Source organism: Xyrauchen texanus, chromosome 42 (assembly GCF_025860055.1).
Source record: "Xyrauchen texanus isolate HMW12.3.18 chromosome 42, RBS_HiC_50CHRs, whole genome shotgun sequence".
Taxonomy (NCBI): domain Eukaryota; kingdom Metazoa; phylum Chordata; class Actinopteri; order Cypriniformes; family Catostomidae; genus Xyrauchen; species Xyrauchen texanus.
The window spans coordinates 26024140-26039109 of NC_068317.1; the positions used below are offsets into that span (position 1 = coordinate 26024140).

Here is a 14970-nt window from a genome sequence, read left to right on the forward strand (position 1 = left end):
TATTGATTGGATATAGGGCTTTTGAAAAGAAGCCGACAGGAGGAACACTTGTCTAATTAAAGTTTTGTGTGGACGGGTTTTGGTGCTGAGGTCATTATCATGTCACTCGCAAAAGAAAAGACGACGTAAAATGAGAAAATGTGGAATTTATGAGTTTATAGGCTACTGTTTGGGACACACATAAAGGTTGATGTTCTTTTTGTTGATGCTGAAAATGCTTATTATTCCGTTGAGATTTACCTCAGAAATCCCCGCTTCGGCAACGTCTCGCGCTGGAGAGATGTGGCACGCGACTTAAGAAAAGATTGACGTGCCGCGAGAACACATTTTCAGTCGCTGTGTTTAGCCAGCCCGTTTAGTTCGGGTGGAGGTGGAGTATTCTATTTTTCACCGAACTCATCACATTTTGATTAACACGGCCGTCTTTTAAGAGGATCTCTCTTTGGTCATTCATGAACTTGTTGAACACCCAGCCCTATGCGGGACCCCTCACATCGAGAGTGAATCTAAATAACGTGAGTATTCTTCTTCTTTCTAAGTTTCGGTGGGTTTATGTCAATACTTAAGCTGCTCGACGACCATATATTAGTTAATTATTTACTTAGGGGGTCTAACTCTGTGGTTTTGGTGCAGCTTTATTTACTTTCCTCGGGAAGTGTACTAATGTATTCACAATAGTTTGTGGTCTATTAGCTTTACTGGTCCTTTTATTTAAAACAATTATTTACAGGCTCTTATTACAGTTATGAATAACTAGAAAATGTTAAGTGAACCGAAATAAGATTTCAGCACCTTGGACAGTGGAAAGCATTGAAGCGGTGCAGCGTTATTCCAATGAGAGAATGCAAAAAGGAGCGCCCCCTTGTGGCTGCAATGCGTTTTATTGTCTTGTTATGTCCAGGTTGCTTCATTCACCGTGAACTATTATTACCTTTTATGCCCTAATTTGTTTTAATTTGTCAAAGTAGGCCACTTTATGGAGTAGGAACAACTCAGAATGATTGAATACACTATCTAAATGTGAATCAACCCATTGTTGTTTCAGTAGTGGTAAGCAAATGTTGCTGGAAACCAATTACTATTTTGTTTTAATTTCATCTGTTAGTTTACTGTTGACACAACTGAATTAATAGGTGATTAATAGTTGATTAATTAATATGTATACTCTGTATGCGCAATTTAGATTATTTATTACGTTTTTTATTCAGATTTAATCTGAACAGATAGATAGATAGATAGATAGATAGATAGATAGATAGATAGATAGATAGATAGATAGATAGATAGATAGATAGATAGATTGATAGATGAAATAATGGTATATATTCTGTCATGAAACATACTTTTTGTGGTAGAAACATCTGTGCAAGCTGTACAATCAAATTTTTATTTTCTTCACAGAATTGTGTAATAAATTAATTTGAATTTTAAATGAAAAATTAAAGTAATTTAATAAGGTGGAGGCTGCATTTAAGACATGTTATGTCTCAAAATGTTATTGTGGACAGCGGGGAACTCTTCAACTGTTCATATGGTCAGCAGGGAATTTGTGAGTTATCAATCATAATCATAATCAGGTGTCCAATATAGCTTTAGCAATTATTTCAGTCAAGTAAAAAACAAAATAAAAATAACAAGCACTTCAGCCGTGGGCTGTATTTCAGTGGAAAATTATTCTCAAGATCCCAAGATAATGATTTAGAGCTTTGCTCTCCATTGGGATATTTTGAGCAGTCTGGCATATCGCAACACATACTGAATGCCACAGCAGCCTTTTAGGAAAGTATATTTAATAATGCATAACCTATTCCGATGTCACAGTAAAGTGTGTGCTTGGCAGAGGAGGGTGATGTATTGAGTGGAAGGGGATTCAAGGTGGAGAAGGTCTGTGACAACACTGTTTTTATTGAGGCTTTTGTGTGTGGAGATTGAGAAACGAACCCCTGAAGCTAAGCTGCACGACACAAATGGCATTGCTCGAGTCGAGGGTCACCCTGTCAAGCCACCTGTGCCTTCGCACATGAACAGAAAGTGACAGAACATGCAGAGGAGAGAGAAAGGAAGTGAAAGAGAAAGAGTGGAAGAGAGAGCATACAAATCAAGGGAAGGAGAAGTCAAGCTTGGCTTAGCAGCTGCGCTCAGGGAGAATCTTTTCTTCTGAGGCCAGGGACCTGTCTGCCGACAACAATCAGATTGCATTATGGGATAGGGGGTCTGCCAGGTTGAGTAGCACTCATGGAGTGTAGACAAACCTGTGCTTTGATTTCACCGTCTGCTGACAGGCTGGATCATATTCAGGCATTATGATGCTTCCCGCCCGCAATTGCCACACATTACAACGAAAGAAAGATCTCACACCTGAACATTAGAAGAGGTGACGTACTGAAGTGGGTGGTTCTGCCGTAGATAAGTCTGGATTAGAGCAGAGATCATCAGACTCTGTGGGTGTATGTGTTGGGCTGTCATGTTTAGCAAAAACATGCTCTCTCCCTGCTGCACTGAATGTTTATTTATGAGACCTGTCATATTGGCAGGCTGTTTATGTTAGAATCACTGATCCCGTGCAGGCAGACGGAGAAATTCTGAGATGCTGTGAGAGCACAGATCTCTCATCAAGCACTGCACCTCCCTCTCTATCACAGGCTGAGATATGAATGACAGAAAGAAAGTGTGGCAATGAAGACAAGGAATAGAGAGGAAGAGGATGGAGACCCAAATTATAAAGAGAAGCAATGTGGTACATTCCAAAAAGAGAAAGAAAAAGTTAACATATTCAGTATCTGCTCTGGTAAGTTTATTTTAGAAGGCTGGGCTTTAGATATGCAGGCATGTTTGAGTGGCCCAGGGGATGAGATCGGACTGGACACTAAGTAATGAATGGGTGTGATTCACAGCAAATGAGGGACAAGGAAAACCTAACCCTCCCTGGTCCCCTCAAGGTCATGTGAAACATTTGAATGATTTATAATTTTTTATATAAAATTAATATGTGCCTCATTGGTAAATTTGGAGTCCAAAAATGAATTGATATCTGCATGTGTGAATAAGGATGTGTGTGTGTGTGTGTGTGTGTGTGTGTGTGTGTGTGTGTGTGTGTGTGTGTGTGTGTGTGTGTGTGTGTGTGTGTGTGTGTGTGAGATAGGAATGCATATTTACCATGTGGCTTTTGGTTTGCTGTTATCAACAATTGCCCTGTAACAGTAGGAATAAACACCTGATTGCTTGTCCACTCATCAGAATCCTATGTTAAGAAATATTCCGTGTTCAGTAGAAGTTAAGCTCAATTGAGAGTGGTTTTGGCATATTATTGATTACTAAAAAATTATAAAATAAAAATAAATAAAATAAGTCATCCCTCCTTTTCTTTAAAAAAAAAAGCAAAAATCGAGGTCACTAGTACTTACAGTGGAAGTGAATGGTGCCAATTTTTGGAGGGCACATACATTAAGTCTTCTGTTAAAACTCATGTATGTATTATTTGAGCTGTAAAGTTGCTTAAATATTCTTTACCAGAATTACAGGGTTTACCGTGTTATGTTATCATGGCAACGACGTTGTAAAATTGGATATAACTTTACACAGAAAAGGTTAGTAAGCCATTTTATTACACTAATATAATGTTTACATGCATATTGTTTATTTCTTGTGGCTATAGTTTTGAAACAGTGAGCATTGTAACGTTTCAAAAAAAACAAAAAAAACAAAAAACTTCTTAACCTGTTGATACGCAATCGCCCGCATGCGGTGGTGACGTCACTCTTCTTATATTTAATATATAATTTACTGTCTATATATGTCATTAATGTTAACAAATTATACATCTTTTCAAAGGTCTAAGGGTTCAACATTGATATCTGATCTCTGTTTCACTATAGCAATGATGCAGAAACAGCAATTTAGTTATTTGTGCCAGGAGTAAAAATGAAAACATGCAATATAAAAACGGGACTTCATACCTTTGTTATGAAAACGCAATCACCAGATGAATCCAGTTACGCTTGGGTAAATTGTCGATGGCAAGCATTCATTGAAAAACATCCAAAAGCACTTTTTGTCCATAAAAGTGATAAATTTGAGAAATATTGATATATTCTCCATTGTTTACATGAGATCTCACCTGAAAGAATTACACTTCGTCATTGATCTTCAACAAACTATGCAATCTGAGCAGCATTCATGTTGTAAAACTGTCTCCAAAGTCTATTTAAAAAAATTTGGCGTAGTTTTATTCATAATAGCCAAGCAGTGCAGTCGGATTTTGTGTCGTCTTGAAAGGCGGAGCCTTAATTTTACTCTGTGCACCGGAAGCGATTTTACAGAGAAAAAAGATTGTAGGAACTTAATTTTTAGTTAGATCATCTTCAAATTTTAAACGTAACTTCTTTAGACTTTTGTCTTTGAGAACATTGTATTTCTGGGTTGTCTTGGCACTTTTATTATTGCTTTTTAGATTATAAAAACATGTTCAGCTCAAATTATTTCCATTACTATAAACTTCAGCTTCTCTATCTTTAAAAAATAACAACATATATTAATTCTGAAACTTGGGGAATAAAGCCCAATGTGGCTTCTTTCAAAGGATACTACAACTGTGTCCATACTCCAAAGGGTCCAGTGAATACAACTATTTAAATTCAGGTATGTCATTTTCATGGTTTGTGCACAAAAAGGGTGTGCGTTTCAACAGGTTAAACTACTTCAAAGAGTTCTAATCAAAAATTCCTCCACGTGCATCAATGACAGCTTTGTAGATCCTTGGCATTCTAGTTTATCCAGATACTCAGGTGACATTTGACCCCATGGTTCCTGTAGCATTTGCCATAGATGTGGCTGTCTTGTCAGGCACTTCTCACGCAACTTACAGTCTAGCTGATCCCACAAAAGCTCAATGGGGCTGTGGCAGGGCGGAGGGCGGGGCCAGGTCGTGATCCTACGCACCCGGTCCCGTATTAGGCTAATTATGCCTGTGAGGGTTAAAGGCTGACTGCAGGGGTTCGTGCGGGAGAGAGAGATCGTTTACGGAGGCATAATTAGCCTAATACAGGACCGGGTGCGTAGGATCATGACCCGGCCCCGCCCTCCACCCTGCCACAGGGGCTAAGATCCATGACACTTTTTTCCAATTAGCTATTGTCTAGTGGCTGCGTTTCTTTTGCCACTTTAAATTTTTCTTTTGTTTTACTGTTTCAAAAGTAGCATTTTCTTTTAAATTCTTCCCATAAGGCCTGCACCCCTGAGTCTTCTCTTTACTGTTGTACATGAAACTGGTGTTGAGCGGGTAGAATTCAAAGAAGCTGTCAGCTGAGGACATGTGAGGCGTCTATTTCTCAAACTAGAGACTCTGATGTACTTATCCTCTTGTTTAGTTGTATCTGGGCCTTCCACATCTCTTTCTGTCCTTGTTAGAGCCAGTTGCCCTTTGTCTTTGAAGACTGTAGTGCACACCTTTTTATTAAATCTTCAGTTTTTTGGAAATTTTAAGCATTGTATAGCCTTCATTCCTCAAAACAATGATTGACTGACTAGAGAAAGATGTTTCTTTTTTATTATTTTTGACTTTAGCACATGCCAGTCTGTTGCATACTGTGGCAGCTCAAAAACAAACACATAGACAATGTTAAGCTTCATTTAATGAACCAAATAGCTTTCAGCTGTGTTTGATATAATGGCAAGTGATTTTCTTGTACCAAATTAGCAATTAAGCATGAATACTCAAGGATGAGGTGTTGGGAGTGATGGCTGTTGGAAATTGGGCCTGTTTAGATTTGATCATATATTACTTTTTTTCAAATAGTGAACGTTTTTACATCAGTAATGTCCTGACTATACATTGTGATCAGTTGAATGCCTCTTTGGTGAATTTAAGTACCAATTTCCTTCCGAAACAGTCTAAATCTGAACATTATTCCAAACCTTTGGCCGCCAGTGCAAGTTTTTTTATTTACATTATGCCACAAATATTGTCGATTAACTTGTATTTAACCCATAATATTCCATTAAATATAATAGATTCTAGATTAAGTGACCTGGCTCAGTTTGCCCAGCTCTATTATAATGCATCCTGCATGCTGCGCTAGCAACCCCTGACTTACCCAAGGCAGCAGAATAATTAAGAGGACTCGTACATGGATCAAGGAAAGTGATAACAAGCAGGAATGTGTGATCTTTAATGTGCCCTAGACACTTATACTTGTTGTATCTCTAATGGGCCATTCCCCCGTCTATTTCTTTCCTGTTCACTCTCCGGTTTTCATGCCATCCTCTGATGCTCTTTTACTGGATCTGCCTGGTGAAGTCCTGTAATTTACTTTGTGCCCAGCAGGAGCTGAAGTCTGCATGCCCAAAGTTACCCAATTTGTTTAAATTCTGCTCTCTCACTTGACATTACAGCCATTAAGAAGACTGCCCCCCCAGCAACCCCCCAAACCAACAAACCAACCAACTCTACCTGTCTGATTCCATCTCTTTCTTTCTCCCTCGCTGTCTCCTCACTCTGTCCTTATTAAATCTGGAGAATCTAATCAGGCTCTCCATCCATAGCCCTGGATAATGGTCATATTGATGGATGTGATGAGTTTTAATAGGACATGGGCATACTTTAAGATTAATAAAAAAATGACCTTTTCCAATTCTGCCTGTATTCATTTTGGTTAAAACATAGGTTAAATGTGTAAGCCAAGCAATGGAGAAACAATAGGCTAAATAATGAATTAGGCTATGTTTTTCAATGGGGTGTTTTTTATTTTGTTTGTTTTTTTGTCTTAATCTTTTTTTTAAAGGCAGTGCAAGTCAAACGCAAAACTTATTTTTATTTTAATTTCATAAAATTACGTTCAATTACACGCAACCTCATTCAATTCCCTATTTGGTTATTTTACAGCAATTGTGCAAATTATCATTTGCCTACTAGATTGTGGTTGAGTTCTGCTCTGGTGAGAATAAAAATCCCGTCCGAGGCCGGTCCACTGCGAGACTGATCTGACTCATTGTCCCACCTCTTTTGGGCCACACAAGGTTAATTGATCACTGTGGGGCTGTTGATGGGATGAGAGTGGGGTCAGCAGTTGTATTGACTGGACAGACTGATTAACAAGCACTAAAATGCTCCTCACCCCCGCTTTCAGAATGTTTGGTAAGTCGTCGTCAATCACCCCCCTGCCAGCCTCCATCAGGGAGAACTGGCAACCTTTGCTCTCTTCATTTTGTTGCTTTGCAGTGCAGAAAACATGCTTTTGCCACATGCACATAGACAACTCTAACTGTTCCGTATTGATTGCTCTTAATGGACAGCCAAAGGGTTATGAAGCGAGTGAATAGAACAAACATTTAATATTAAAAAATTATCACACATTGTGTGACAGTTACATTTATTGTCTGGAAAGCTAAATCATCTGCTGGCATGGCAGTTAGTACATCAACATGTACAGCCAAAACACTGATAAAAATCAGCTCATTCAAAAAACTAAACATACAAGCTCAGACTGAATAAGCTGATAAAGTACCAATAAAATAGTTTACATGCAAAGTGAAATGGAGCAATAGGCAAAAATCTAGGTCTGCTGATCAGGTTTAGCTTAAACCTTCATGACATTTAAATTACCTTACACATTGTCGACTTATTAAGCATAATCATTGTGTGTACTGTATATAAACAGTCAATATAGTGTAGAATTGGTCTCAGATACAATAAAGGGGTGGGTACACTAGACTTTGTGCATACAAGTTTATTTTCTGACAGTGCAACTGGTTAGGATAGGAGGTAAAACATCTTCCAGATTACTCTAGATAGAATTTTGCAAACTGATTTTTACATGCCTTTTTCTACATTTTTCTGCAGTTTCCTGGTGAAATGAACACCACCCCACACACACACATTCTACGGGGAAACTGCAGCCAAATGTGTAATGAAGCACATAATTTCAGTTTTACAAAAAGTTTGCAATGCTCACATAAATGTTTTGATATCAGGCTGCAGAATTTAAATGAGATGCACTGTTGTCATTACAATAGTATCATGATAATTTAGATAACTCAAATGCGCTTGCTACCTTAGGAATCAATCAATAATTTAATCTTCAGACCAGATCCAATAAAAGTTTAAGTTTTCACCATTGAAATATCAGTGAAATGTATCACTCACCTGCTGATTTAAAAAGTACTCAGAAGGACACAGTGCTTTTTTCCTTTACAGGTCATCTGTTTTCTCAACTACTATAGTCTCAACTACTCTTTATATATCGGTCTCCCCCAGACTCTGCTTGTCCGCCTACAGTTAGTGCAGAATGCAGCGGCAAGGCTTTTAACGGGGGTGCGCAAGAGAGAACATATTACTCCGGTACTGCAATCCCTACATTGGCTTCCGGTCAAATTTAGGATTGATTTTAAAATTCTCTTGTTTGTTTACAAGGCATTGTCAGGCCTTGCCCCCCAGTACATCAGAGATCTTATAGTTCCTTACTCTCCTTTTAGAGTTCTCAGGTCCTCCGATCAACGACTTTTAAAGGTACCTCGTTGTAATTTAAAATCAAAAGGAGATCGTGCTTTTTCCGTGGTAGGTCCCAAACTTTGGAATAGTCTCCCATTCCATGTGAGATCAGCTCCATCGATTACAACTTTTAAGTCTTATTTAAAAACTTATTTATTTTCTTTAGCTTTTGAATAATGTATGTCTGTTTTTTGTTGTATGACTTTCATGTTATTATTCTGTAAATCACTTTGGGGCAACGTCTGTTGTTTAAAAATGTGCTATATAAATAAAGTTGCTTGCTTGCTTGCTTGCTTACTAGTAAAAACAGTAAATTCAGTCAAGAATTAATGAATTTATGAGGTGTTTTTGGTTTCTATGCACACTGCATGCAATGAGATATTTAAATGGTGAGCCTTTTTAATAATAACAGGGGAATATCATAATACTATGCAATTGAGGTGTTTCACATTATGTTAAATCTCCCTACACAAGCAGTTTACTGGCCTATTTTAGGGGCTCCAGAGTGACTTTAGCTTTCTGCTTGCAGCAGATAACATGTGTTTCTATAGTAACTTTTGTGAGAGTAACCTTGTGATTTTCCCTCCTATTCACAATTCCATCTATTCCCATTCAAAGGCATCCAAGAAATCATCTGCTTTGCACTCATGCACTGAATTCTAACCTGAACTCTATACATCCTGTAATTTCATTTAGTGGTATATGTCAGTATATTCGGGACCAAAATAGTTTTTTTTAGTGGAGGGCGTGGTGGAAGAGAATGGAGCCACAGAGGATTATGGGTAACACCAGAAGATGAATGCATGAAAGCTCTTAAGGTCACATTTTATTTTATGTCCTTTTAGTTATCTGATATTTCTCTATGATGCACACCAGACACCTGACTGGCACCAACACAGAGGACTCAGACTTATCACATAGCATCTGCTTATTTCCCTGCACTGTCAAAATCTGTCCACCTAGATATTCACCATCACCTCTCTCATTTTTCTTTGCAGAGTGCAGATGCCAAGCTGCAACAGAGGATGACTGACAGAAGGCAAAGCTGAGACGGCTGTCAGTCAACATCCAGCCAAAGAGGCGATTTGTCAGTGTGTTAGAAGACTTGCTCTCGCTCTCAGCCTGATCCTTCAATTCATCTTCTCTGCCTCTGCTTTTCTTATCTCTGCTGGCACCATCGACCCTGCCTGCCACCCTGCCCCTTCCCAACAGAGACAATAAAGACCAGAGGGCTGAGACAAACACATCAAGCCTCACTGTCAGCCCTGCCACCCTTACAGTCACCAACAGGAAGCTAGCTTGATGCTGCACCTCTTCTGGCCCACGCTCAGTAAAAGTTGGATTATATTGTAAAATAGGCCCATATCTTCCTCTCCTTCTTCCTCTTTCTCTATCTCTCCCTCTCTTGTGCTATCTCCATCATCTTTGAGAGAAGGGGGAGCAGACTGATCCTTCACATCACAGTGAATAGTCTATTAAAGGGGCGGCCCGCATTAAGGAGGCAGCCATGCGTTTCCCGTTGCTGTTAACACTGCAGGCATCATGGCTGACTATGTGTCAGCCCAGTCAACACTATCCCACAACTTGGGGACACTACGACTTGTGCAAATCACATGGATACACAGATGAGGGCCCGACCTGGTATTACATGGCCTGTCAGCCTGAAGCCGCGGACATGACCAAGTACCTAAAAGTGACCCTTGACCCACCTAACATCACCTGTGGAGACCCACCAGAGACCTACTGTACCCTGGTGAGTGAATGAATAATAACAATCATTTCATGTAGACTGCCCTGAAAAAGCAAAATGCAGAGTTAGGACTGATTCAGATCTCTTATACTGTGACTTTGTCTTGTGACAGATGGGTTTGGCTCAACTATGCTCAGAAAAAACTGTGTGAGACTGCGTATTGGCTTCGTAGGGCATCATATAAAGTAGTTGTGGCCTCATCACATTTCATTTATCCAGCTTCCTACTATGCAGTAGTATCACCTCCTTTTATACAGTATGTCATACACTACTTTCATGTGTAACTGGTCCTGTTCGACCCACTCTGAACGGGATTGGGACTGGCGTCTCCGGCATTGGAGGTGGGCGCACTAACGAGGAGGCTTAATGCTATAGCACCTAGCATCAGTCGCTAGTGTGTCTCTTAAGGCCAGGGGAGTGAGGTTTACACATACCGAACGGCTATCACATACCATCTGGCTCTCGTTACACATGCACAAATACTAACTCAGAGTGGCTTTACATTTGATGTGAAAATATATTAATAATCTCACATGCACACATTTACTGATATTCAATATCTTTGAGTTTATGGAATATATCTGTGTTTAATCTATGAACAACTAAGAGGGACAGAAATGCTCACAGGCACCTGATAAAGATAATTTCATTAATTTAAATGGCAACACATACAATCTGACTTGTCTTCAACATTTATGCTATTAGAATTATTATTAAGGAAGATAAAATGTCAAATTTGCATCAATGTTTAAATGGTGCATACTTCTTGTGCTAGGTCTTCCTATGGTTATTAATGAACTCATTTAAGCTTTGGTGGAAGCCTTCATTAGGTCTTTGTGAACAATATGATGTCTGTCATTAGCATTGGAAATAGGAGTGAATAAAGTTAGAGGGAAAAGGTGAGATAGGAGAAGCCATAGAGAAGGATATTGATAAAAGAGGCACTTAAAAAATAGGATTTTTTTTTCCTTTTTTGAAGAGGAGATATGTGCATCTTTTATGAGCAAGTCTAAGTGTTTAATTAGAAAAAATAAAAATGGTACATTATTCACTGTTCCTTTGAAGCTCATAGCTTAGTTTATGGTTATCCAAGTCACTTGATTAGAGACTTGTGTGATTAAAGACTCCATCCATTCATGTTTCCTAATTTACTACAGGTTCAGAGAGAGAGGGAGCAGGCCTGCTTACAGCATTTAAGGGGTAAAAATAACAAGTGGAGGGAGACAGGCCAATAATATTCTGCTGAGTGACAGAGGACCTAATATCTGGTGTGCAGAGAGTGAAAAGTGAATTATTCAGTATGTTTTGTCGCTAATGTGTTTTATTCATAGGATACATTATTCAGAGCCATATCTGGGAGGCACTTTTGAAAATGCTGACTCCCTCTGATAGATTTCCAAGGTTAGAGCAAGGACCGTTATCCATTTCGGAGGGTCACTGTCACAATACGGCTCTGAGTTCTGGTTTCCCAAGGGCCCAGAGCAAAAACTTCTACACAATTTCACCCCAGCCCACCAGTCCCATTATTACTGCAGTAACTGCAGACTGACCAACAGCATTAGTCTTCACTGTATTCTTTCCAGGCTTCGCAATCAGCCTGTGGTTGAAAAATCTGTTTGCGGTGATTACGATAGAAATACAGTTAGCAGACGTGAGAGACCGATTACACTCGTAAGCATGTTTACATCAAATATTTATTGTAAAACACTTCACTTATCATTATGTTATCTGCCTCACTTATCTTCTAGCAACATAAATTGCCTTTGTCCAGCCTGGAACTGGTTTGGTTTTCTTCCAGAGCATCGAGGCAGATCAATTTTTGAGCTGTTAGCCATGAATTGGCAGCAGACATTACAGAGTTATGCTGATTATGCCAATAACCGTTTTTATTATGTCTGTAATCATTATTTTATTTCCGTCTATTGCCATTAGTGTGCTTTATGCAAAAGCTCAATCCTCTGTAATTGATTTCTACTCAGGCTGGCCATGGGCTTCTCTCTCTCCTTTTCTTCTTTTCTCTGTCTCTGTGAGACTGCTGGGCTGTTTCCTCTGATTAGACCTGTAACAGAGGCAGACAGAGAATCTGCTCTAGGCTGGAGAGAGCCAAGCACCGGAGAGACTGATCCCACACAAAATGCTTTACCCTGCATTCTGAAGTGCAGGGAACTGGACAGATCCATTTGTGGAAAGCTTTTATTCTGCCATGGGTGATGACCTTCTCTATGGTGAAAACTTGACCCTCAATGGCCTACAACTAATAATATTACCCTCACGGCCTCTCTGACTGAAGCTTGTGCAGCAGACAATGATCTTTGTCTATGATTGTTTTGTGCCTTTGGTGTATTGATGTTGGTCAATAAATGTCACTGAACGTTCCAAATTATCCACCCATCGTGTGCTTAGCACAAACTCTAAGCCATCCTACCTGCATCTGCCATCCCCTTGAGCATATCCAAAAATTTGCCCTTGTGGTCTTGGCCACCACTACCTTCAGTCTTTCATCAGTTTGTACATTCCATTCTGACCAATGCTTTCAGCCATTTCTATCACCTTTCTGACCCATATCTCCATGTAGGTTCACACTCATCAAAGTCTGGAAATTTTTCAACAATTGTTCCTCAGTGGCGGACAGAACTCTTAATAGCCACTAGAAGAGCCAGTTTTGGTAAAAAAAATAAAATAAATAAATAAATCCTCAAAAGCAGAAATGGTTTAATTCAATCAAAAATTTGAAATGAAATACTGCAAATTAAATGGGATATTGGCACATTCGTCAGTCATCTGGCCTCACAGACAGGCCAGAGAGAAGGTGTTCACTAATATAACAGCCATTCAAGACCTCTCCTTGCACCATGTAATGTAATTTGGCCAGGAATTAAAGAAGAGAACAAGAGACTAGTCCTCCTGCTTAGAGCAATAACAAGAGAGTTGTTTCTATTAAGGAGAATTAAGTTGATAAAAACGAGACTGTGTTTTAAACATGATAATGGCTTTAAGCTAAAGATTGTCCTGCTGCGGCATTACTCAAGCTTTAATTATTCTATAAAGGGACACAGCTTTATTTGTGTTTTGATACATAATTATGACCTTTTCCTGCGTATTTCTGCATGATATTGCAGAGCTCAAGGAGTGATGGAAGACATTTTGGTTCATCAGCCTTCTCTCAGAGCAGTGCCATTCCTCAAGTGGCTTAGCATTGACATTTCAGTGAGATTTGAGTGTGCTGTCAGCTACAATATGCCTCCTCTCATATTTAAATGTGCGTCTTGATGAAAGCCGAGGGGAAAAGGCTCCTGCCAATATAGTGTAGTTTCAGACAAATGGTGACATTCGACTTTAATCAAATAGTTTATTCGCGCTGAATGCATGCTGAGCGAGTGCACAAAACCAGCAACAAAGCAGCTTTTCAATAGTGCTGACTTTCATGAATGGACAGAGGCAAATATTTGCATTTGAACACTATTGAAAATGTAATACATTTTTCAATGGAGCTGTTAAACATCTGAGGGGTTCTGCTGCATGATTGATCTATTTATTTGTTTTCTTTTTAGTCAAGCTACAAAGCTGATAGAAATCAAAGGATTTTGTAGCAACTAACTGATGTTGTTGCTCCATATCAGAGCCCAACACTTAAATCACATGGAATTATAAATCTGTGCCCAGCACTAGTACCAGTGCCTTTGTTCGGTCACTTAGAATAAAAATATTAAACTTTAGAGCATAACTGTTTGGCATTCAAAGTCTCCATGAGAATGCTTTGGCAGTTCAGTTCCTTGAATAGCAGAAATGTATTTGATGTTAGAGCAAATGTAGCATGGTCTTTATGTTAGGCTTTTGTTTAAGGGTTCATTTGAGATTGATTGGCATTTGCACAATCACAGCAAACTGTCTATATCTGTACACTTCATATATCTGCTTTTTGGTGGTTTTGTGGGGACACTTCTTTACATCATGAATGGAAACAGCTGGGTTCAAAGGGTCCTGAAGGGTCTTCCTTACCGCAAGCAGCGTTGGGAGGGTTACTTTTAATATTTATTTCACAACAGATTACATAATGCATACTGTAAAATGCAATTTGTATCAAATTCCATTAGATTACCTAAGGTCAGTAACATATTTTAAATACTTTGGATTACTTCCTTAGCACTGGTAGATTTTTTCATTTGTTTTGACTATAACAACTATAACATTACAGTAACACATGTTAAAAATACATTTTCTGAAAAACCTTAATATCTTATGCAGTGTTGTTTCTAATCTTTTTTTTTTTTAAGGATTTTTTACATATTATTATCAAGAATAGGATTGTTGCCCTAATATCAAAAGTCTTACTAGAAAAATAGAAACTATGATCCAGCATTAATTTTTTGATAAAGAATATGATCTTGTGCATGTAAAATGGCTAGAAATAGCATTTTAGCTTAGCGTAAAGCTGACAATTTACACAAGGTTTATTTCTATTTCTTCTGCTCCAAACTTACTTCTCTGTCTGCTCGTATGAATGTAAACACGTCAAAAGAAAGTGTTTCACCGTTGATTAAATGTACTTTGGATTGCATCATAAATATGTATACATTTTTCCATCTGAAATTACTAAATATTAAATTAAACAAATTACAATAAAATTCAAAGTAATCTCTTCAGTAATCAAAAGACTTTTGGAATGTAACTGTATTCTAAATACCAATGATTTAAATTTAAATTGTAACTGTAATGGAATACAGTTACTTATATT

General features: G+C 38.5%; 1 protein-coding gene across 1 annotated transcript in view; it reads left to right on the top strand.

Annotated features, from left to right (window-relative positions):
• The first annotated feature begins 256 nt into the window (after positions 1-256).
• The window catches only part of LOC127635122 (netrin-G1-like), a 158217-nt gene continuing 143503 nt past the window's right edge, over positions 257-14970 (top strand). Inside the window, exons 1-2 of the mRNA XM_052114915.1 lie at positions 257-515; positions 9484-10238. Coding sequence (XP_051970875.1) covers positions 9993-10238 — 246 coding nt within the window. The 5' untranslated portion in view covers positions 257-515; positions 9484-9992. The remainder of the gene's footprint in view (positions 516-9483; positions 10239-14970) is intronic.